The sequence below is a fragment of the Cavia porcellus genome, unplaced genomic scaffold, assembly GCF_034190915.1.
Source record: "Cavia porcellus strain 051 isolate PalLab524CR breed Dunkin Hartley unplaced genomic scaffold, mCavPor4.1 scaffold_24, whole genome shotgun sequence".
Lineage (NCBI taxonomy): Eukaryota > Metazoa > Chordata > Mammalia > Rodentia > Caviidae > Cavia > Cavia porcellus.
The window spans coordinates 11,583,080-11,607,820 of record NW_026947507.1 but is presented as its reverse complement, the minus strand read 5'-3'; the positions used below and the strand labels follow the sequence as shown (position 1 = coordinate 11,607,820).

The 24,741-nt window shown below is 39.6% G+C and overlaps 1 protein-coding gene across 6 annotated transcripts in view; it reads left to right on the top strand.

Moving 5' to 3' along the window:
- The window catches only part of Fam149a (family with sequence similarity 149 member A), a 64,146-nt gene that overhangs the window by 32,998 nt on the left and 6,407 nt on the right, over positions 1-24,741 (top strand). For 5 of the 6 annotated variants that reach the window (XR_010042559.1, XR_010042558.1, XM_063234637.1 and 2 more), the window contains exons 2-10: positions 13,977-14,087; positions 14,502-14,640; positions 17,468-17,610; positions 18,199-18,324; positions 19,005-19,175; positions 20,612-20,802; positions 21,573-21,727; positions 23,822-23,925; positions 24,353-24,562. Coding sequence is in view for 4 of the 6 variants with exons in the window: in XM_063234636.1 (XP_063090706.1) it covers positions 13,977-14,087; positions 14,502-14,640; positions 17,468-17,610; positions 18,199-18,324; positions 19,005-19,175; positions 20,612-20,802; positions 21,573-21,727; positions 23,822-23,925; positions 24,353-24,562 (1,350 nt within the window). In the remaining 2 variants the exon portion in view is untranslated. Of the gene's footprint in view, positions 1-10,449; positions 10,608-13,976; positions 14,088-14,501; positions 14,641-17,467; positions 17,611-18,198; positions 18,325-19,004; positions 19,176-20,611; positions 20,803-21,572; positions 21,728-23,821; positions 23,926-24,352; positions 24,563-24,741 lie in introns of those variants that run through there. The other variant, XM_003469164.5, reaches the window with a different exon arrangement.

The window sequence follows — 24,741 nt, the reverse complement described above, 5'->3', positions numbered from 1 at the left end:
TGGAGGTGTTAATGTCTGCTACTCCTGCGGTTTTGTAGAGCTAAACTGTGCACCGCCTAGGGAATGTGAGGAAGACGTGTGCTTTGACACCTCCCTTACCCTTGCCAGGAAGTCACTGATTGAGAAACTGCTCTGGTCTTACCCCTTGACTTCTTCATCACTGACACTTATTCTGCAAGCTGGGAGGTCATTTTAAAAAATTGCAATAAACATACATAACGTAAAATACAGCATTTAAACCGTATTTGGTGTACAAATCAGTAGTATTGAGTCCAATCATAATGTTGCACAATCATTACCGCTGTGACTATTAATCACAGTATGTCAGCTTAAATGGATGAAGAAATTCCTAGCAGACTAGCGAAGCAGAGTGTTGGGTGTGTCTGTTTGTGACTGACAGGTGTGCCAACAAATTGGAGGAAAAAGACCATCCCATGTGGGTGGCAGTGACCAAGAGGCTTGTAGCTTGGAAAATTAAAAGGTAAGAAAGAAACAGCGTTCCCATTTTGGAAGCATTCTAGTCTTCGCTTTCCACCCTTGGAGATGGGTCTCCAGACTTTCCAGTGCAGATTCAGTCCTGGACCACTGCTGCATCTCCAATCCTTCTTATTGGTGGCTTCCAGCTTCTTGGACTGAGCAGCTCCTGGGTCCTCTGGCTCTCCAGTGAAGGCATGACCACGGTGGACTCTCCTGCTCTGATCCTGTAAACTCAACTAATTAATCCCTCCCCATAGTTACATATATGATTTCTTTTGATTCTGTTCTCTAGAGACCCCTAGCACTGCCCCTGTTTATGTTTAGCTTCAGAGTTTTTCATCATCTAGCAGAAAAGCTAAGTCCTCATTCCTCCCTATCCCTTGACACCCAGCACTCTGCTTTCTGTCTGTGTGAATGTGAGTACCCTAGGTACCTCGTGTAAGCAAAATCATATGATATTTGTCCTTTGTGTCTGGCTTATTTTGCTTAGAACTATGTTTTACCCATCCCTACTGTAGTATGAATTTGATTTTTACTCCTTTCAAAGTCTGAATAACTTTTCACTGTATATATATTACATTTTGTTATTCAATCTATTCAAGGACATTTGGATTATTTCTTTTTTGACTATTGTGAATACTACTACTATGAGCATTAGTGTTGGAGCATCAAAGTTCCTGATTTTGATTTTTTTGCACACATTCCAAAGAGAATTGCTGGATTATATGACAATTCCATGATTAACTTTTGAGGAGCTCCCAATGTGTTTTTCAAGAGTAGCTGTATCAATTTACAGTCTTACCAGTGATACACAAGGAGCTCAGTTTCTCCATAACCTTGCCAGCACTTGTTATTTCTATTTTAAAAATACAAATATAGCTATTCTAATGAGTGGGAAGCAGAAAGCAATCTTTTTTTACATTTTATAACAATTTCATGATTGTTGCTTAGCTAATGCCGGCTGTTAGCAGTGAGGCAGGAACTTTTAGGGGCAAATACTTCTTTCTTTTATATTAAGTGTATTAATACCAGTTAGATATACACAAGGATCACATTCACCGTAGGGAATTTGTACCGATACATGATATATCGTGATTTTTTTCCCACTTCCCCTCCCTTAATTCTCTTCCCCTCCTTATTTATAAAGTTGTATTTCCATTTTATCCTTCTTTTCTCATTTTTTTCTTTTCCCTTCCTTCGTTCCCCTTTCCCCTCTCTTAACTAAAAGTGCAAATACGAACCAACAAGTGTAATAGACACACCTATTCATGAAGGGGGTTGGTGGTTGGGAGAAAAGAAGATAACAGAGAGGGCTTTAAATGGCTGCTAATGTTGCTTTGTTTCAGATAAGGCTTCCAGAGAAATTTACAAAGAACCAGGCAAAACTGAAGAATCATTTTGATTAACGCATTTTAGGGATCTGGAGGCAACTTTGCTCACTGTACACTGCATTCTCCACCCACTCCTGTTCCTCTCTTCTGTTCTGAATATGTGATGTATAAACACATGCAGGCTTAGAAATGTGACACCCCGCTTCCCTCCACAAGCAACAGCAAGTCTTTCCTACAGAATATATAGGCGCTTCCTGACAAAAGTCCCTTCCTTTCTTTGTGCAGGAAGACACTATTTTGAGAATTATCTGCAGGGTTTTCTTTGCTTGATGCCAGCAATAAATCTTCACACTTAGCTCCTAGTTGTCAGCTTTGAAGTCACCAAGAGGCAAACCTATTGCATTTAGTTGCATTTCAAGGGGCTGTTGATGAACCATCTCAACCTCTGAGATTAAAATGTGAAAAGTTATGGTCTTCACTTTCTACCTTTGCAGATTCCTAGGCTGCCATCTTTTTGGCGAGAGTCATAAAAATTGCATGCGAAGCATTTTCATTTCTGGTTTTGTTGTAAGGGTGATAGCAAGTAGTGAAAGAGTTGGCTTTTGCTTTTTATGGGAATGAGACAAACAGCAAGAGCACAGTTATTCTGAGAGCGTTTGGCATTCTGAGTTCCCTTTTGAGCTTTGGTCGTTGCGAGTGTTGAAGTATGAAGAAGAGGAACCTCTGCATTCTCCAAAATGTCTCCTTTGCCTAAGTCCTTGGTTTTTCCTAGATACCCTCTTGGCCAGTTCTGTTGCTGCTTTGTGTTTGGAAAGGGTGTGTTCTTCAGCCATTGTCCCCACCCAAGATAAAATGAATTCTACTATGATGACAATTGCACATTACAGGAGAATATTTGACTAATAGCTTTCTGTGCTGGCAGTTTGCAGGAGGCTGGTGTTTCTGTCCTGGTCTGAACTGAGTAGCCAGGGGTCTCACTTTTCTCTTGTTTGAGGTAAAGGCTTTGAATGATTCCTCTCTTCCTTGACACTCTGATGAAAAGCCTATTGCGTGCTGAGCCTAAAGTGCAAGGCTAAGAGTGACCTGACTCCTGGGCTCGAGCAGTTTCAGTGGCAGAGTGTGGGTGGGATGCCGTAGAGGGATAGAGCAGCAAAGCAGAAGTTGCAGCAGTGAGCCCACCTGGCCCAACAGTAGCAGCAACGCTTGAGATTGAGAAATCCCGATTCTCATCCCTGAATTGCTGGAACAGAAACTCTGGGACAAGGTCTAGCCATTTATCTTCTAATAAGCATATCGAGGATTTGAGCACATGTTAAAATTTGAGAACCACTGAATTCAGCTGAATTTGGTGAGCGGAATGCAGTGTGCACAGCAGACAGCACTATACACAGTGATTAGATTTTGCTACTTTAGGTGTTAAATACGAAACTTAACACTAGCTCCCAATTCTAGTAATCTAAAATTGTTTCATGGTTGTGATATGCCAACAGAGTTTTGAGGTTAAGTAATAGATTTTGGAAGATATTATATAGAATTTTAAAAATACAAACAGCAATGTATATAAAAGAATTGATTCTCATTCTTACCAATAATATGATTGATTCACTCTCATAAACTCACTACTGATGGTAGCACAATAAATGATGCCTAATGCAACTTGTGGATTTCTTGCACAAGGCACACCATAGCTTCCTTGTGCTCAGGAGCACTAGACAGCGTTCAGCATGACACTCAGCGACTTTTTAAACAGAAAATTCACCAACCACAAAGCACAGAACTTCATAAAACCCATCACTTAATAAAACCTTGGAAAACCAGAGTCATTTATAGCAAAAGACGTCAAAAAAAGAATACAGAGTCACCTTGTTTGACCTCAGCTTGGAGTACAAACCAGTGTTTCGCTCTCCACATGATTGCAAAGAGCAGAAAAACACCCTAAAATTTGTTTTGAGGCTGCAGATAAATTGAGGCAAGTAGATGAATTCACACATAGTAAACTAGAGAATAAAAAAGTTTGATTGTATTTTAAATATTCCAAGGACATAAAATGCAGCACTGATTTAAGGGAAACCTAGTAATTACTACCAAATGTTTATCTGTTGCTGCACTATTTAAAAGAAAAAAAAATCCAGTAATAGAAAAAAAATTTAGGAAAATTTGAACATACTGATATAAATTTTGGGGAAACAAAACATATTTGGACAGTTTTTATTTTTAAAAACAATTTTTTATAAAAATAAATTTTCAGAATTTTTCTACTGTTTTTCCCTTTCTATTGATAAAGGTATAAAAAAATCCTTAAATATAAGAAAAATGTAGGCTTTCAAGAATGTCATTGAACATATTTATTTAACTTCAGTTAAGACATGAAATTTCTGTTTTTGTGGTTCAAAATCATTTAATGCTGATAATTTCTTGTGGTCCTGCCTAACAATTATTGTCCTTTCTAGATTTGAATCCTTATTTCAAAGTTTGGGGCTTCAAAAGTTAGGTGATTTATATTGAGTAAAATACTAATTATGTCTTTCTATGATTTTAGATAAGCTTGTGAATCCTGTAGATTGCCTAGGATATTCAGATTTTATTGCTAATACTAAAAGTCTTGCACATTTTCATCTGCTGTCTCTTTTTCAGAGACAATTTTGCTATGAGCTTAGAAAAGTCCCTTATATTCTTGGCTAAATATAGTGAGCCTTAGTATCTCCATGTCATTTGTAGAGGGTTTTGGGGTGTGCTTTGTGCAGCCATCTGTATGTAAGCCCTATTACCCATAGCCTTGCTTACCTGTGCCCTGCCAGTCCATCAACTTCTCTACACCTCAGTTTTCTAACCTGCAGAATGGCGCTAACAGTAACATTCCCTTCAGGGAATGACCGTGAAACTTAAATACACAAACTTATGTCGAGTACCTCAGATGGGGCCAGGCACGTGGCACACGGTCAAGAAATGTTACTGTTACAGAACAGTGGTGGCAAACCTATGGCATGCATACCACAGCAGACTGTTTATTATCATTGAAAGCTCTAAAAGGTTCACCTTCACAGTGACAGAACATACCTGAGGTACTTAACACTCAATAGACATATGACGAAAGGAGCTTTAATAGAAATGAGCAAACTGAGTTTGAGACAAATCTTTGTTAGGTGAACTGCTGAACTGATTCAGGATCTGGGTGAAAGTTCTTGTCCTTGGCAATGTATGTGATATTGCTGACTTTGGTTTTTTATTCCTTACAGAACATCAGCCGCCTCTTAGGATGGTATCGAGGCTTAGAAGAAGGGTGTGGGCCTCTGGCCCTAGCTGTCTAAGTGTGGGTGACTGTTTTACCCATCAGTGGTGGATTTTAGTATTGTGAGGCTTTCTATGCACTGCTTGTACCAGATACTAATTATTGCAAAAGTGACTTCTGATTTATTAAACAGGATTCTTCGTGTATTCTGGAATGAAAATTCAGTGAATCTTAAATCTTACAAAAGACAGTGCTGTTAAAATCTGTATGAAGGGTTTTAGAGCAACAAAATAAGGAAAATGGTGACATCCAGTGGCTGTCTGTCAATATTACATGAAAACGTTTTAATCCCGAAGTGAACGTGGCTTGGAGTTGGATCTGTTCTACATAACATACGCCTGCAGTTCTTTCATTTAAAAATTCTATGATTGCTTAGTGTCACATATAATTTATTTAACTTCCTATAATTGTTTTAAAATGATGTCCTCATAAACTTCAACATCTAGGTAATGTTTTTCAGTTTTACATTAAATACATTACTTCTGAATTTTTGTATTTTATATAAACTGTGGACCACATAGTTTACCCAGTGCTAAGATTTTTACGCTTCGCATATAAATAGTTTAATGGTGTTTTTATTAATCTTCTTTGAAAATAATTACTAACTGGAAAATGTTTCCAAATGTGTACAGGAGGGACGGGGATGTGCTCAGGAACAGAGAGCTTGCCTGGCATGCCTGAAACCCTGGATTCAGTCTCCAGTGCTACAAAAAAGAAGCATAGAACAAGTTAATACAAGTACTTTAAGATAAATTTTTTTAAATTGTAGAATGCTTTTAGATTCTTTAAAGGTAGATTCTTCAAAGATACCTTTAAAGAATATATATTGGTTACAACTGATGAACCAGTGTGGACACATCACCCTTAACTGAGTGCCACATCCCTTTTTGCTAAGAGGTGGTCAGTCTTTTCCCATTGAGGCCATTAGTGAGTTAAATGAGGCCAGTGGAGGGTCATCTGCTTTACTCAAAGACCAGTGAGCTAAAATTAACCATCGCAAGGGTCAATTCACTGTATCCTAATCAATTTTCCGACAGTATGCCAAAGCAGATCCTATTTCCTTATCAGGAATTGAGGTTTCTTACTCAGTTACTAGAATTACTAATCCCGGGGTCCTTCCAATTAGAATGCAAAACACTCAAGTGACAATATGGAATTATTTATTATTTTTCAGTCCAGTGACTTAAATATTAATCTTGCCCTCCTAGAACTCTTACAGAAACACACAGAATAATGTGTGACCGAACACTTAGCTCCCATGATGCACTTAAATTGACTTATAAAATTAACAAATAAAATTAAAATACTAAGTGAAATGTGTTTTCACTCATAAATCATATTCAAATCTAGAATGTTTGATCATTTTAACAACCTGAATATATTTTTATGTATTTTCAAGGATAAAATAATAGAATCAGCAGTTGTGCTCTGGTATTTGGGCATTTAATTTTCTGTTGGTTGTATTTATAACCACTACTAAAAATAAGAGCATATTTAGAAGAGAAATATAATGTGTATGCACATACGTATTTTCTATATTACCTATCTTGCTTATCTGAATACTTAACTTCAGACTGGGCTTAGAATGATGTAATCTTAAAATATTTATTGTTCTTGGGCTGGGAATACAGCTCAGCTGCACAAGCTCCTGCCTGGCAAGCGCAATGTCCTGAGTTCGATTCCCAGTACCAAAAAAAAAAAAAAAAAGTTTATTCTTAAAAATAAAATGTAAATTGTCCCATATGGTAGCTATGACACTCGTGTGCTATTACTAATGCTTACAATATAGTCTGAATACACAGCAGATTTCAAACACTTAGTACCAAAAAAAAATCAAAATGTCTTATTATTCATTACATTGGTTATATGCTGAAGTGATAATAACATAAAACATTATTAAAATTAATTTCACCCATTTAATTTTGTCAACGTGGGTACTAGAATATCTAAAATTATGTGTGTTCACATCATACAGCTACTGGGCAGTGGTGGTCTAGAGCAATCTAAAATGAGAAAATTTTATCACTTTCATTTTTTTTGTCTTTTTCCTTTAGTAAGCAATATGGCTCTTGGTTTTGGAATTTGAGCAGAGAGAGATATTAACGAAAGCCGGAATTATAGAAGTATTGAGCAAAAATCTTAGGAAATACAGGTCAGTACTTTTGGACCTGAACATAAAACTGTCTGCCTGGGGAAAACTAAGAAACAGTCTCTGTGGATAGAACAAATCTTTGGCAGTACAGACTTGAAATTGAAAATTTGGCCAACTAGGGCTCAGAAAGATTTAGAGTCTTATCCTACACTCTCTAAATCTAAGTTAAAACAGAAGGCTTTTAAAGATCTTAGGAGAATTGTTGCACAGCACTCTCAGTGTACCAAGGGCTTGGCTCAGAAAGGTGACTTAGGACTATGGGAAAGAGCTCTGAATTAAATAAAACCAAAGAGTTCACAAAAGAATTGTTTCGGTGGATGGAGGGAAGCACCACTGGTTTAGACTAAAAAGGACTCAGACTTGTAGAATCCCTTTTCCCACGTCCTCAGGGAGGAAGCTCAGTGTGAAGCCATTTGGTCAGTTGCAAACTTGGGCCATTTCTTAGTCCTGAGGACACATCAGAGGGTGGAAGCCAGAGCCCAGATGGCAGGCAGCAGGCTGGGGAGGAGGCGAGGAGGTGGAGATCTTCCTCAGGGAACTGGTAATGCAAGTTTACTATGGACCAGACTGTTGCTGGGTGTCACCCACTCCTGTATCTTTTGAATCAGGCTTGGGGCAGTTTTCCTGTCTCTGTCTCATCACTGTTCATGGGGTGTTTGGAAGGAAGCTCACCGTTCTCTTTAGTTCACAAGTCTTTAGATATAGAAGAGGTGCCTCATCCACCCCAGGACGTGACTTGGATGATTAGATTTTTGAGAACATTTAGAGGATTGAGTATACTGTGCCTTTAGGATGAGTACAAATAATTTACATCCAACACAAAAATTGTAGGGGGTTAGAGATGCCTGCAGATTCTTCAACACTTTTTCTACTGAAAATTGAGATTGACTTTCCAAACCTTCGATGCTGTGATGATCTGCTTTAGGGAATACAGGGCAACACCAGTTTCACAGCTTCCACGACGTTTCTGCCTTAGTCTTTAAAGCTCTAAACTAGCATGCTGAATATTTAACCACCTTGCTAGAGGGACTGCTTGGGGAAATAGTTAGAATAAGGGAGAGTCAGACTCCTCTGGGCTCCGACTTAGAGCCATCCCTCTGCCTCCTGGTGTAGAAGCTTGTGTGAAGCCACTTAGATCCTCCAGGCCAGGCCAGTCCCACACAACCCCTGTCCTGCCCATGGAGTAGAAGAATCATCCACTAAGCTTGCCAGCATTCCTGAATATTGAGAACTCTGAGAATCACAGAATGGTTGTTTGTTTTTGTTTTTTCTGAGGAGCTGGGAATTGAATCCAGCCTTTTATGTATGTTAGGCAAGCATGGTACACCAAGCAAGTATTTAGCTCCATGACTATCACTTTAGTTCACTTAGTTTGGGGTAGTATGCTTTGCAAACACACGGAGATGGTATTTGAAGTAAACATAGACCTCCTACTACTATTCATGTTGTAAAGGATGGCATGAATGTGGCAAAGAAAGGAATGTAAAATGTTAAAATCCAAACATACTGAATATCAGGTACTGTGAGGCACCTCTGTAATATTAGCTACTCAGGAGGCTGAAACAGGAGGATCATGGGTTTGAGGTCAGCATAGGCAGCTCTCAAAATTACACACACACATACACACACACACACAATCTTGCAAATGCGGGAGGGATAGATGGGTTTCACTGTCCTGTTCAAGAATAGGGGCCTCAGTTCTCAAAGGAGAAAGCTTAGGGCAGTACAGAGGTGGGGAAAACTCCTGCATTTGCTTTCTTAATTCTAACTATTAAAAATTTTTAGGGGAGAAAGTGATACGGGGCATGAAACTCCTGACCTTCTATATGTCCAGTACCAGTTCATGTTCTCTAAAATCAGAGAATGAATTTTAGGAACATCAGAGGTTAAGACTGGAATATATTTATTGAGAGATAAAAGAGATCCCATGTGGGTTTCCAAAGACTGTCCTATTTAGGGACTTCCTCGGGGTGATGGAGAACTATTCAGACTGTGGATCCTTAGGATAAGGTTGTATTTGCTTTGCATTTTGTCTTGAGATCTGGCCCACAGCAGAAGGTGATTTTCTCTTCCAAGGCTGCAAAGTATCTGGTCTTCTGCCCTGGCTCCTTTGAGGGCTCAGCCCTGTCTGACTGCCTATAATACTTCTACGTAACTCAGCTGCCTGTAACAAAAGTAAGGCCATGAGAGGTACCTTCCCTTGGATGTCTGGCTTTCAGAATGCACTTGACCACAGTTACCTCGCTCCTGTTTCCTTTAGCTTAGAAGTGATAACTTGCTGATTGCAGTCTCCCACCATGGAGTCCAGTGACTGGTATAGCTGTGTGACTCCAAACTGAAACAAGCACATATTGAAAAGCCAGACCGCAAAGATGCCTTCTGATTTCTAGGAAATTTACCAAGTTTGTGACAAAAAGCTTGGAGAGACAGGTGATGAAAGGAAATAAATCTATAGTGAACATGGTTAGTCTCAGAGTTCCTAATGAGTAATGCATGTTGCTTTTACCAACTGGGGGCTTCTTTTTTTTCTACTTCACTCGCCCCCCCCCCAACCTAAGCATCATTTAATTGTGTTTGTGGGTGTGTGGGGATGTCTTCTGTAGTTCTCTGTCCTCTTGGATATTAAAATTCCATTTCACTGAGCTAAGGCAGAAACCTTCTGTCTGTCTGTTCACCAGAGAGACCTCAGAAAGAGGACAGAGAGCAGACTTCGTGCACTGGGGGTCGAGAGAGGACCCTGGGTTGTGCACCAGGAGCCCAAAAGCTCTGGTCACTGGATCATGAAACCGGGCCTCTGCTCAGGAGAAAGGGCAGGAACAGTTGCGTGCTTTTCCAGGAATCCGGTGCTTGGGGACTGGGCGCGCGGACACAGAGAGGAGCTAGTGGGAGGGGGCAAAAAGTGCAGGCAGGATCGGGGAAGAGGGGGTGCAGGAGCCCCGCCCCGCCCTGCTTGACCCCTGCTGAGGGCGCGGCAGCCTGGGAGGAAGAGAGGAGGGCGGCTGCGGAGTGGCCAGGAGGCGTCGCCGGCCGCGCCGGAATCGGGCCTTGGCGGTGCCGAAGGACCTGGAAGGGGAAGGCGCGGGGCGCCCCACGAGCAGCAGCGCCCATGGGCCGCGCAGCTCCGGCCAGCAGCTCCCCGGGGCTCCGGGGCGCGCCCCGGCCGCGTGCGCAGGCTTAGCGGGCTGGGCGCAGGACTGGGAGGGCGCGGAGCCCAGGCCCCGGGGGCGCGGGGGCGCACGGCCGCCCGCTGCCTGCGTGGGCCTGCAGCGAGGTGCCAGCACCCCACGGCACCCGGGCCTCGGGGCGCTGGGCCGGCGCCAGGGCAAGCAGACCAAGGCCTTGAGCTGATTGTGATTGGGTAAGTCTTGCTCTGGAGAGGGGTGGGATTTAGTTCTCTGTTGTGTCCTATTTTTGTGCAATGTGAGTGATTTTTTTTTTTTCTGCGTGAAAAGCTAGAATCCATCTGGTCTGTTTTCCTGAATCCATTCATGAAACCGTGGCGTGCACACATCAGCTGGCTTCCCCCAGTAAAGTTGCTCACCTGCTCCCAGAAGCACTCTGCATCTGAGGTGACTTCATCAATTCCCAGCCTTTGGTCTTAGACCTAGCTTAAGGGAGCGCACCAGGAGTGTGCCTGCAGGAGGGGCAGCTTCCTGGGGTCACTTGGCCTGTGTTTGCTGGTGGTCTAGAAGACCTCCATGGATATTAGCCAAGTCAGAGGACGTGCGCATTCTTGATAATTCTTTCAAATCGAACTGCATTTTGAAAGCTCTCACGATTATTACTTGTCTGAATTTATTTATCTGGGGCCGCATGTAAGAGTTTGTGAGCTGTTAAGCAACCTAAAAGAAGCAAAATTGATAATTAAATCATTTTCCTGGCAGCTGGAATAGAGTGAGTCACGGTGTTTGGGACTCAGGCGCAATTTGACAATTGCACTTCAGTGCATCATTAGGGAAAACAGATCTCAAGCCCACATGAAATGTGGCTGGAAGCAGTATTTTGTTGTCAGCAATATATTATAGATAGAGAAAGCAACAAGCACAAAATTGACATGTGCCTATGTGTTAAGAAATTTAACCTGAACAGGTCTCACTACATTCAAGTTTTAAAATACTTACAGGACAGTGTTGTGGCTCGAATCTAGATGACCCCATGGCCTCATATGCTCATAAGTAGGCCTGGATTTAGAGTATGCGATAACTAAAATGATTGATTTACCATGGTCCTGGGTGTGGCTAAGGAAAGCACCGCCCTAGGTATGGGTGGCACCATCCGCCCAAAAAGACAGGGAAGGCAGCTGCTTGCTGCTTTCTGCCTGACCTGGCACAAATTGATCTCGGTGATGCCCCTCTTCCATGCCACCCAGCCTTAGGGCCAGCTGACTACAGACTAAAACTGCTACCAACTGTGAAGTGAAATAAACCTTTGCTCCTTTAACTTTATGTGTTGGATATTTTTGTCTCAGCAACAAGAAAAATAAATAAAACAAACAGGATGTAACCTGTAAGTTTGTACACTTTCTTCCATTGTTTAGAACCTATAGAAGTCGATAGTTTACAAAGGATTAAAGATGTTCAGCGTTATTCACAGGATAATATTCAGTGCTGTTAGTAAATTGTACTTCCTGGAGAGATGAACAGGTCAGTGGCGTGCATCCTGGTTGGAGCTCTACCTGTGTCTTCTAGACCATCCTACATTGGACTCATGCGCCCAAGTTCTTTACCCAGTGTCTTGGTTACCTTTCTTGTTGCTGTGACAAAATATTTGACATCAAAAATTAAGGAAGGAGAGGTTTATTCAGCTCACAGTTTGTAGAGGTTTCAGTTCATAGTTGACTGACTCCGAGGCAGGGTGGCATGCTAGAGTAGCAACAGTTCAGAGAGGGCAGAGGTGGAAAGGCAGCTAGCAACAAGCAGCAGCCTCTTTCTGTTGCTTGTAGTCTATCCAGGATATCCTTCTTTATGGGTCCCCTTAATCCTAGCATTGCACCCTGAATCCCAGCATTACATCCTCAATCCCAGCATCACACTCTAGATCCCGTCGCCTCCCAAAGGCTCCACCTGTGACTGCATGAATCTAGACACAAACCGTAACAGTGTAGAAGTCTATATGTTCTAAACAGTCTAAGAAATTGTACAAACTTACACGATGCCACAAACCTCAGTGGAGAGCAAATTTTAATCCACTCTTAGAAAATATCACGAAAGAGCAAATTTTAGTTATTTCTGCATGCTGTATTAAAATTACTTCTCAAAAACATTAGCTCATGTTAGAGTATATATTTGTTTTTCAAAGTTGACCTATTTGATGTAATTTTAGTTGGGTTTTGTTTTATATTTTATAATTTTTAAATATTTTATTGTGTTTCTCTCAAGTTATCGAGCCCCACTATAAATGGTAAATAACTAGTGGTTGAAAACATCTCAGGAGGGCTAAAAGTAAAGCAGTTGATTGGCAGGAAAGCTTGTCCTTTATTCATTTCTCTGGTACATTTAACACTTTTATCAGAATTATTTGATTGTACTGAAGACACATGCATAGTTAAGAAAGGGAAATAATCATATAATTTGATTATTTTTTGTTGTACAAAACATATCTATGGAGGGCACCAGGTCTTGGCCAGTGTCTGTTTATAGTCTTATTTTGTTTTTTTTTACAATTCTGTTTATTGGAGAGTATATAGATACATAAATAAAGCAGGAGCTGTCCCACTTATATTTTAAAAAAATATATAAATGTTGATAATTAGGTATCATTTTGCTTGTCTGTTTATTTACCTGTTTGTTGTGATGTTAGGGATGGAACCCAGGATCTAAGACAGTGCTCCAACACTGAGCTACATCCTCAGCCCCAAAATTAGGTACTATTTTAATTAAAAACAAAACACTTTTTTTTTCCTTTTAAATGCAAACTACAATGGTGTTCTTGTTAGAAAAACTGAAAGTTCAAAATTTTTTCTAGTTCACTACCATATCTTACAGTAACATAGTTTTTATTTTCATAGAAAAATGGGATTCCTACTAAAAGACTAGAAGTAGTATACTATTAACATTAGAAAGATATTTTGACCAGAGGGAAGTAAATATTTTAAGAGGTTCACTGAAGGAGTATTTTAATGATTAACTTCAACTGTGCTACACAGTTAAGTTTATAGTTTATTTAAAATTTATATATTTCTTCTGTTTCACTCTCCATTAAATTTTAACATGTTCAGAGTTTCCAAATCCCAGAACACATAGCAAGCCAAAGTGCCAAGGTGAAATGTGTGGCTTCTTAGTGATCCAAAATAATTTGGTGGCTTCACCACTAATACAGGATTAATGATTTGCTCCTGGAGTGCTGGCTAAGTACAGTACAACAGCACAGGTCAGGGCAAACTGAAGTCTAGCCCATGCTCAGGGCTTATGGTTCCAAGTGAGGATGCCTGGAATATTGCCAACTCTTTTGGGCCACCATTTACTTCTCTAGCTGAATCACTAAAAGTTGATGTATTTTTTCCAGCTTACATAACGATTCATTCAAGGTATTGGAGTCCTTAAGTCTAAGAAAAATTAAAATGTCAAAAACCTGGGTTTCAACTTCTTGAGGATGTATGTGTATGCATACACATTTACAATAAAGCTGCATAAGACAGACAACTTTATAGAAAGGAAATTTATGTTTCAGTGAGTAAAACTGTATTATTATATTAAAGAGATTTTTCATGTTTTATTTTATTTTGCAGAAGAGGACTGTCAGAAGGACCTAGAAAGCACAGTTTTGCTGCGAAAAACAAAAAGCCTTTACCTCTATGTTTCACAAGAAATGTGCAGAAGGCCATTAATAAATATACCAGGTAAGAATTAACCTGTTAACTGACTAAAAAAACTACCCATGAGAAATGTAGAAAACAACATTAGTGAACAGACACATGCATTTCTAAAAGCAAAATGCAGCCAGGAGTGGTTGTATGTTCCTGTAATCCCAGCACTCAGGAGGCTGAGGCACAAGGGTTGCTACAAGTTTGAGGCCAACCTGGGCTACATAGTGAGTTCAAAACCAACCTGGACTGCATAGCGAGATGCTGTCAAAGAAAATGACATTACAAAAATATTTTGAAATGAGTGCACTGTGAAATTAACAAATGAAATTAACAAATGTATGTAAGGAAAGAAGGAAGAAGTAGGTCCAGAGCCGCTTCTTGTTGCACAGTATAATCTCTTACCAGTACTGTACATGTTGTTTCCATTGTTTGTGTTCATTTCTGCAGTGAATCCCCATCATCAGCCTCATCCAGTGGAACCTGCACGCCCACCGAAGCCCACCACTCGTGGGCTGTGTCCTCGACACAGAGTTCTACCACCGGCCTGTCCACAGAGAGGAGCTCAGTGTATTCCTGGAGGGATGATGTACGTCTCAGAATATTTTGGATAAATCTATTATTACAGTTATAATGGAGAATTACTTTATGTTCAAGAACTTCTCATCATTTATAAAAGCATTATCACTTACATCCATACGTGTATATGAGTAGTTGATGTAACACATAAAAATAGTGAAATATAAGGAACAGTGAAAATCACTTATAATCTGTGGGTTATAGCCCAGAGCCTTGGCTACTGGTAAGTTTGTTTTTTCCACCCTTACTTTGCTCTCCATTATATTTTTAAGACTTCTTATTTGTTGTCTGTTGCTGAAGTTTAGGATAAAATTGGCAATTAGGAACACAAAAGAACAGTTTTGAAAAGTAAAAGCTGAAACGCCACCATAATTAGGAAATTTCCCTTTGATGTAGTAAAGCAGATATTATAGTTTCATCTTCTGACACTACAGGGAAGCTCTAAACTGTGATCTCACTTTGATCCTTTGTGAAAGTGCAATTCTTAGCTGCCCGAGCTCTTAGCTGCACCCCTAGCTTTGCTATGCTGTCTCCGTGGTCTCGGCTGTTTTTGTCAGCATCAGTGTCCCCGAGCATCCTGGGATACCGTTTCTGAGAAGCCCATCTGGGTACGGACGAGCCTCCATCAAGGCGTCTTGGGTTCTAGCTTTCCTCATTGTTGTTGGTCTGCTTTTACTCCTTGTCTCTGAGAGCAGTTCTCCACTGTCCGCAGCTCATGTCAGTCTACTTCCTCTTGTGCTCTGGCAGCAGTGATTCCCAAAGGAGGGGCAGTGAGACGGACACAGGAGGGGCTTAGAAGGGGTCAGTTCAGAGTCTCTCAGAGGACTTCTGAAAGGACATGTGGCTCCCTTGATTGCAGTGCCACCTGCATGCCTGCGCAGTGCCATGCCCGCCCACCTCACACTGTTTTCTCTCAAGGCTAGGCCCCTGCCAAGGAGCCTGAGAACTGTCTCTTCACCCTGTCCAAATCTAGGATTCTTTTTTCTTTTTTTGTCTTTTTGCTTTTTATCGGTACCGGGGATTGAACTCACGACTGCCTGCTTGCAAGGCAGGTGCTTATGCCGCTGAGCTAAATCCCCAGCCCCCAAAATCTAGGATTCTTTCAGCACACATATTCATAGGATGGTCAAGGGAGGTTCTTATGATTTCCATTTATAGAATTTAAATTATTCTATGAAATTTCCTTTTCATCATTTTAATTTAAATTTTTAAATTACATTTTTGTAGGAAATATTTGCAAAAAGCAACAAAATGCAACACAGCAGGATAAAAGTAATCTTCCTCATGTGCTGCAGCCACGTGGTCACCTTTTAAGAGACAAGTATTACTGTTTTTCTCCTTGTTGAATTTTAAAAGAATTAATACAGCTCCCTGGAATCTGGGAACTTAGTTTATTAGCAGTTTGAAAGAAGAACTGGCACAAAAATAATGTAATGTATAACTATGTATGACAATCAGACTCTAGCATTTTGGGTCAAGTATGTCTTAACCTGATGTGCACTTTAGTGCTTTGACCTGTACGTTAGATATTGGATTCACATACTCTTATGAGAAAATACAGCCTTGGGGCCGGGGGTTTAGCTCAGTGGTACAAGCGCTTGCCAGGCAAGTGCCAGGTCATGAGTTTGATCCCCGGTACCAAAAGAAAAGAACAGAAAACATAGCCTAGAGCCTGTGGGTTACTTCTCCTGTTACAGAACTGCCCAAATTATTCAGGAGAAAAAAATGCTCTGGTCTCACTCTAATAACTAAGGATTTTTAAAGAAGTCTTTCTCCTTTAAAGATTAAAAGAAGGTTAATGGCTCTTTCTACAAAGGTAATTTCTTTTTTCCACTGTATCATCAGAAGAAAATAGTTTGTATTTCTCAGATGGACTAGGTACATTAAGCACAACATTGTGAAGGACACATTTATGTATGTCCATGGGTGTGTCTGAGTGTTATGGGTATATGTGTGTGTGGGTAAGTGTATGTAAGTTTGAGCATCTATATCGATGTCTGCAGATGGACCTCCCCTATATCTGTGTATCTATTCTGTGTGATTAATAAATGTAGTGAATGTTTACATTTGAAAAGTCACTATTACAGTAAAAGAAATCTTGCCATCAATGCCTCTTCCTCTGAACACACTTATTCCATTTTTCTTACCACCTTCTGATGCAGTTCTGGATGTCGCATTTTGTAAGTATCTTTAATCGTGCTGTTGTGGTTTCATGTCCCAAATCGATTCAAAATATTTACTTTAATGATTATTTTGATTTTGGGAAAGAACAAGAAGTTGCACAGTGCTAGATCTGGGAATAAGGTAGATAAAGACACACCGTAATGGTTTGATTGACAGAAATTGGCACAAAAGTTAATTGACTCAGAACATCAAGGCAGCCATGAAAAGCCACTAATGAAAGAAGACATCCAGCACTGCTTCCGAAAGGGGCGAGAGTGGCAGGATAAATGTGTTCAACTGAAAGGGAGTATTTTGAAGGCATTAAAGGCAGTGTATCTTTTGCAGTAATATTTTTTAAATTGTTAAACATTTGCTGTATTTTTATTACACCTTATGTGTAAAACCTCCAGTAACTTTCATGATTCATGCGGTAGAAATCATCTCTACTTTACAGTAAAGAAATCTGAAGTGGAGATTTGACATGAGATGGAACTGATCAAAAAAGTAAAAATGGGAACACTTCCATCTGTCTGTCAATGTAGAAGTCCACATGCTTGTCACATTATTATATTTCCCTCTATGTCATGGGTCATTTTAAATTATGTGTCATCAGTTGTGAAACCTGTATTTGTGTAACTTCTACTGTTGTAACTCACTGTGCCTTTCTATCTTAGGAATTTGATAAAGCCAATGCCCAGAAGGTGCAACAGCTATTTTGGGAGGTGGAGGAAATGTTATTTGAAGGGAAAGTAGGTGCTCAGACTCAGAACCTGCTGGTGGAATGCAGTGAATGGGCAAGCAGGTCCCTCCACCTGAGGTACAGAAATCCTTTGAAGACATTTTCCAGAGTGGGATCGATGTATACCGTGTCTGACAGCATTTGTCCAATCAAAATAGGCACCAGAACACAGTCATTGACAGCCAAGTACCATCCGTCGTTTACCTCAGGCGGACTCTTACTTAGTCTATGGTGAGAAGGGCCTGTCCTGCCTCTTCAGAGAGCCGCCTTTTTCTCTAACCCCATGATGCTTTTCATGGGTCAGTGTATACACATTGTGTCATCTCATGCCTGTAAAATCATTATTGTACTCTACTATTTATTTATTTTTATTTATTTATCTGGTGTAGTACTGGAGCTTGAAGCCAGGGATTTCATACTGAGGTACTTAACAGTGCTCTCCACCTTTTGATTGATTGATTGATTGATTATATAGAGCCTGGCTGTGCTGCTGAGTTAGTCTGGGCTCAAACTTGCAATCCTCCTGCTTTGGTTTCCCACGTTGCTAGGATTGTAGACACGCTGCAGCACACTCACTTTATACTCTACTTTAAAAGTCATAAAACATTTTTGCCTTGTCTGATCAAAGGTGTTAATAGCTTCTTAGCTTCTGTTTTGTCCTTGCAGAGTATTAGGAAGACAGCTCATCCTGCCGACTGATGAAGGGTTCCAACACTTCCAGGGCAGCCTGCCAAGTTCTGCCAGCCACAAACCCTTTCCTGATGCCCCTGAACCCAACAGCAACGTCAGACAGTATGTTCATGAATGTTACTTTCCAAAGCCACTTTTAATTGTATTTTAGTCATCTTTTTCAGTTTGTCTCACTCATGATCCTTAGCTCCACTAAATCTGCAGATACAGAATAGTGGATGACAGGTACAGAGAATGATTTTTACAAGATGTTTCTGATGCCAGGTTGATGAAATGATGACATCATCAGATGACGATGATAATGATGTGTGTGTGTGTGTATGTGTGTGTGTAAAATATGTATTGAACACACACAAAGACCCAGAGGCACTAGAAAAGTAAAACAGATGTAGAATCAGACATCACCTCATTATGACAGATCCTAAGTCTTGAGGCCATGGAAGCAGAAAAAATTAAATGCTAATTTGTTTTCTTGTGCTCACTAACAGACTGATAAATCTCTTCATGCCATTTACATAATTTGTTGTCTTCACATCATTTTAAGATAGCACAGAAGACACAGACATGAAGATTAACTTAATCTTTTAAGAAGTCCTTACAAATTTTTATGATCCTGTGTTAAAGTGGTTTTAAGATGAATTTTGTCAAATGTGACATATAATGTGATTTTTAAAATTTAAGATTTTGTACTTGATGGACAGTTAAAAGATCTGCTGGGATCATGCAAGCATTACGTTCTCATGTTCTACAAACTCCCATACAGAGTCTGGTTCTTCCCATAGGTTGTGCATCTCTGGCTCTCAGATAGTGCCAGCAGCACTTGCAGCCGCTGCCCTGCCAGACTCCGATGGCACAGGCATTGAAAGCCAAGCAGCATGTTCATGTCTGGAAGAAGAGGTTTATGGTGTGGATGGGAAGATTGAAGAGTATTTTGCTTTTGATAGAAGAGAGGAGTAAGTAGAGTTTTATTTGACATTGACTTGATAGTATAATGTTACTTTATCTGACATTTATTTTTATTATATCCTTGTTGTGGTTTAGTTCTAACATGTTCCCCCAAAGCCTCATGTGTTCGGAAGTTCAGCTTTTGGACAGTGATTATGCAGTGCTAATACTCACCAGGGGCTTACCCCACTAGACAACTCAGAGCTGAATGTGCTTTTGGAAGGTGGGATCTGGTCACACGATGTGAGTCACCAGGTGTGACCCAGAAAGGAATCTTTCTGCTTCTGGCTCCTTTGTTTTTTCTCTCTGTGATCTGGCTGCCTTGGGTTGAGCCAACCAGAGACTGTAACCATGAGCTGAAATTAATGTCTCCTCCTTTGAGTGTCAGTTATTATGTCCAGCAATGGGAATGTGACGAAGATAATGCTCATTTAGTGTTTTGTGTATTTTTTTTTACCTATCCAGGTTTCTATTCTTTTGACAATACTGTGTAACCCCCCAATTTTTTCATTTTGTAGCAATATGTACTACAGCAGTAACTCCTTTTCTTTCTGAGACCATGGCACAGCTGATAGGAAACCAGAGCTGTGTCCTGCCTACTAGTGAAATTGGATAAAGCTACTGAGCTTACCTGGTGCACTGGGGGCTCCAGGATCCCTATATCTGGCAGTGGAAAGAGCAATGGGGAAGTTCCATACAAATTTGAGTATTTTATTCTTAAATAAAAGCTATAAATACTGAAGGGTAAAAATTTGCTTTGTGATTTTGAAAACTGTTGAAGAAATAACCAGTTGTTAAAATAAGTCTTAACAAATTTAAGGTTAAAATCATATCAAGTGATCTTCAAAGTATAGTACTATAATTGAAAACCAGAAATTAGTAACAAGAGGAAATCTAGAAAATTCACCAATATGCAGAAGTTAAACAACATATCCTGAAAAACTAATGGGTCAAAGAAGAAGCCAAAAGGAAAACAAAAATATATCTTGAGATAAATGAAAATGGAAATGCAAAATAGTAACACTTGTGGGATGAAACAAAAGCTGTTCTAAGAGGGAAATTTGTAGCTGTAGATACCTTCAATTTAAGAGTTCAAACAAGAAAACTAATTTTTCATCTGAAAGGACTAGAAAAAGAACAAATTAAGCCTGGAGTTAAAAGAGGAAGGAAGAAAGATGGAATAGACATAAAATAGAGACTAGAAAATAGATAGTAGGAAAAAAAAGAGTTGTTTGTTTTGCTTTTTCCTTGTCTTTATTGAGGTATAAAAATAGTGTATATGAAAAATAACAATATGGTGCCCCAAAGGAATGCTGTGCTTATTAACATATGTAAATACATGCATATACTTATATATCTGTCATTATAGATAGATGACTAATAAGTGATTGGGTGTAACTTCAATCTGGTTACTCTGGTAATTAGGATGGGCTTTTATCCTTAGTGGTGATGAACAACTTGAACAAAAGCCAGCTGGCGCTGGCAGGAAGTGGCGTAAACACGGACTTCCTCCCATCTCCCCTCACGACTGTATCAAAGACACTGTGGCAGCGGAAGTGTTCGATCATGTCTGGACAAATATGGTAGAAATATTGGGGGAGCTAATTCAGAAGCACTGGGAAACTGCACTGACAGGTACTTCTTTGTAGAATTTGGCCTACTAAACACTAAAACAGCACCCGTTTCCTTCAGCTTTGAGCTTCTAAGATGTGCTTCTGGCCACATCTTGTACAGGACTGGAATGGGAAGAGAAGCGTGCTCAATGGCTGTGTTCTTATGTGATCTTTAATCAATTCAAAAGGGCACTAGTGGTTTGGAGATTAAAAAATAATATATATGCAGCTCGGAGAAATCACAGAAATGTACTGTAGTTAAAAAAAAAATGCTTACCAAACTAGTCTTTAATCATGAGACTTTTAAGAAACTTCCATGACATTGTTTACAAAGCAAAATGGAAACAAAACTAATTTATTCATCACTTCATTTATCTTCATTTCACCTTATAGAATGTTCTCTAAACCCCTTAAAATTGAGCTGAAAAAACTAATAGAAATATCGATAGTAGACATAGCTAGTTGTAGGTTATCAGTTGGTACAATAAGAAGCAATAATCATGTTAACTTTAACATCATCTTTTTCCACCAAAGTGCTTAGTTGTATTATTTATAAAACTCCGAGAATCTTTTTTCCTGTACTGTATAATCTCAGCGTTCCATACCAGTGCAGTATAATTATATTGGCCAGTTGCTCTTGGAGTTCTCTGCTCTCTAATGCAATGGCTTGTAATCAGTGGCTTTAACATAAATTTGTAGTAATTTAAGAGCAAATATTCTCTTTGAAGAGTGAATTTTAAGTATATATATAGCTTGATGTTACTTAACATATTGATTTTGCTGTTGACTCAGAAGGAAAACAACTGAAAGAAAAGTTCAAACCAGCTGAAACCAGATCTCCACGTGTGTTCATGCCTCGCCTTAGCACAGATGTGCCAAGCGCTCCCCCGTCCAGAAGTTCTGAAACTCGCTGTGTGTCCCTGGCTTCGCAGCTGAATCCACCTCAGGTAGATGCGTTCACTTCCTGTCTCTCTTGCTCCTTTAGTCTTCCTGTCTCTCACTCTGTCTCTCGCCTAGTCAACAGTGCTGTTCTGCTCAATTCTACTATCAAGTTTTGGTATTTATCAATAAGATTAAGTTGTTTCATGATGTTTAGTAGAATTGCTGCATGGTTTAATGAGCTTTGCCTTGAAATGGGGAACTATTTATTTTTGCAGAAGGAAAAAATACTTTCCCCTAAAATTTTGGCCAATTTAAAGTTATAAATGACTTCCTGTCTTTCTGCCAAGGTGACAGAAGAATCAGTGAATGTTCATTGTGTTTGCTGAACAGCTATTGTTTGCATTAAACATGCCATATTAGATACTTAGGGGAAATATACAAATGAATACAATGTCCCTGATCTAGTGAGATGTGATGACACAAAGTTAGATAGAGTACACTCTGTGAGGGGTATGTAAGAAAGCATTGTAGAACAAACAAATAATAATTCATCCTAGATAAAGGATGAGGATTGATTATTGATATTAGAGGTGAAATCTAATGAAATGTGAAGAAATAAGAAAATTTTATGGATAAAAGTACTGTGTGGAACATTTTAGGCCAAGGGCATGGGTGAATGAAAGATGAATGTGTTAGGGGACCGGTGATTTGAGTGAGGATGTAGAGGACAGAGGACGAAACAGCACAGCACAGTGGTGGCAGCAGTGGAATTTGGAATCAGGAGCCCTGTGCAGAATGTTATCTGGTTTTCTAAACTTAGTGTCCATATCTATGTGGTGAAGATAACAATACATTGTCTCAAATTACTGTGAGGCTCAAATCTTAGAAATAGGTGAGAGTTCTGTGCAAGGCATCTAGCATATTTTAAGCGCTCAATACATTTTTATTAAATTATATCTTCAAGGATGTGCAGGAGTAACAAGTGAAGAAAAATGGTGGACTTACTCATGGGGAGGCTTCAGTGTGCTAGAGAATTTGACCTTTATGTTTCACATAGTGAATCTTGTGTGCAGAGCAGAGAAAAAGGTTGGATATGATTCTTCGTCTTAGCTACATACTGTTTACAGTTTAGGGGTAGTCAACACACACACACACACACACAAACGCACGGACGCGCACATGCACACAGACACACATGCATGAAGAGGAATTGTAGTTGAGAGCTGACTGATTAAAAAGCTTGGCTTTGCATATGCACTATAGGTTTGGAGCCTGACATCCCCATTTATTAGCTGTGTGATCTCAAATTAGTCCATCTCTCTTAAAACCTCAGTTTCATTATCTGTATCATCTATGCAGTAGGAAGGTATAAGAATTCAAGGAAATAAGACATTCAGCATGCATGAAGTATATATACTTAACTATTAGTTTTTATTGTAAGCAAATACTTTATTATATATTTCATAATTAGATATTCTTTAAATCATGAGTGCTATCCAATTCAGGGTAAAGATATATCATTTCCGCAAACTAAGATAAGATGTAAACTAAGCCTTAAGTTTAGGTAAGATTCATTAAATTAAAACAGTAAAGGGAGAAACAAAAAATGTGCACCTACCATAGAAGCAAATAACTGGAACATCTTCAAAACAATCGAAAGGGTTTGTGGTTCAGGGAACAGAGACTAAGACAATACTTATTAGGAGTGCTTTCCTCTGTATTAGAAGGGCTTTGCAATAAATCTGATTGATTTTTTTCCTCTCAAAAGATGTGTTTGAGCTGGGTGGTGGTGCATACCTGTAATCCCAGAACTCTGGGAGGCTGGTGCTGGAGGACTGCAAGTTTAAGAAGTCCAGCCTGTGCAACATAGAGACTTAGTGAGACCCTGTCTCATAATGTCCTTGTTGTTACCTGCTTATTATGTTGTTTGCTCTCTCTAAACTGCTGTGTTAAATTCAGTACAGCATTTCCTACCTTGCTTAAAATGCATTTTGAACCTTATAAAATGAGATTTCTATGTGTACAATCTATCTTCCTTACTAAAATTTTCTCTGATTAGCCAGTCTGTGTAATTTGTTTCCTCCTGGTTCCTGACGTGCATCAATACTTGTAATGGCAGTGGATATTTATCATGTTATTTATTTTTTTACTTTGCTCAGATTCATCGCTTCTCCAACAATTTCTGTAGTGATTTGAACGGTGTGATGACAATTCAAGCCAAACCTCTTCAGCAGAGACCTACCTATTTTGCAGACAGAACACAGTACGTAAGACTTGCTCAACCACTGCCCTAAGTTGGTAACATATTTGAGCACTTAGGCCTGCAGGTACACGTGACAAGGAAGATTCCATTTTAATCTTAGGCTCCAGATGTGTCTAAGTACATTCCAGAGACAGCACAGCCAGCATGTAAGAACAAAAGCAAATTCTTCTAAAGTCAACTACAAAAAAATGACTGTTGCATGTTAAGTTGGGGAGATAAGAAAAGCAAAATAGAGAACAGAAATCTTAATCTGTGGGCTTTATTTGATTACTTACAGTAAGAAACGTAGCTCTTTTTTTCCTGTGAGTGATTCTTCTTGCGCGTAGAGTTGGAAATGATTGTCCATTCACTCAGCAAACACTCAGGGGAATGTGTTCTCTGTGCTGTGTTCTTACAGCACTTATATAACCGGGTTTCCCTCCCCCAGGAGTGAGCAGGAGGACAAATCATCTGCTGCAGGCATTGGGGCCTTTTCCTTTGTTCGTCACCGGATGGGGCGGAGCTCAGATGCAAGAGGATTACAGACTTCTGCCAAGAAAACAGTGATGCACAGGAGGCTGCCTTCTCTTACGTCAGATTCACTGAGAATAAAAACCCCCAATGTGTACAGTGATGAAATTCTTAGGGGAACAAAACTGTAAGTCTTGTTTCTTTCATGGTAAGCTAAAGGTCCCGTAAAATAGAGGCATTTGTGAATTAGGATTCAGGGATAATTCTGGACAGAGGATTCCTATCAGATTTTATTTGGACTCTTTTCTAATAAGTTTGTTTCAGTATTTAATACTAATTTTATTCCAGCAGTATACAGGCCTGTAT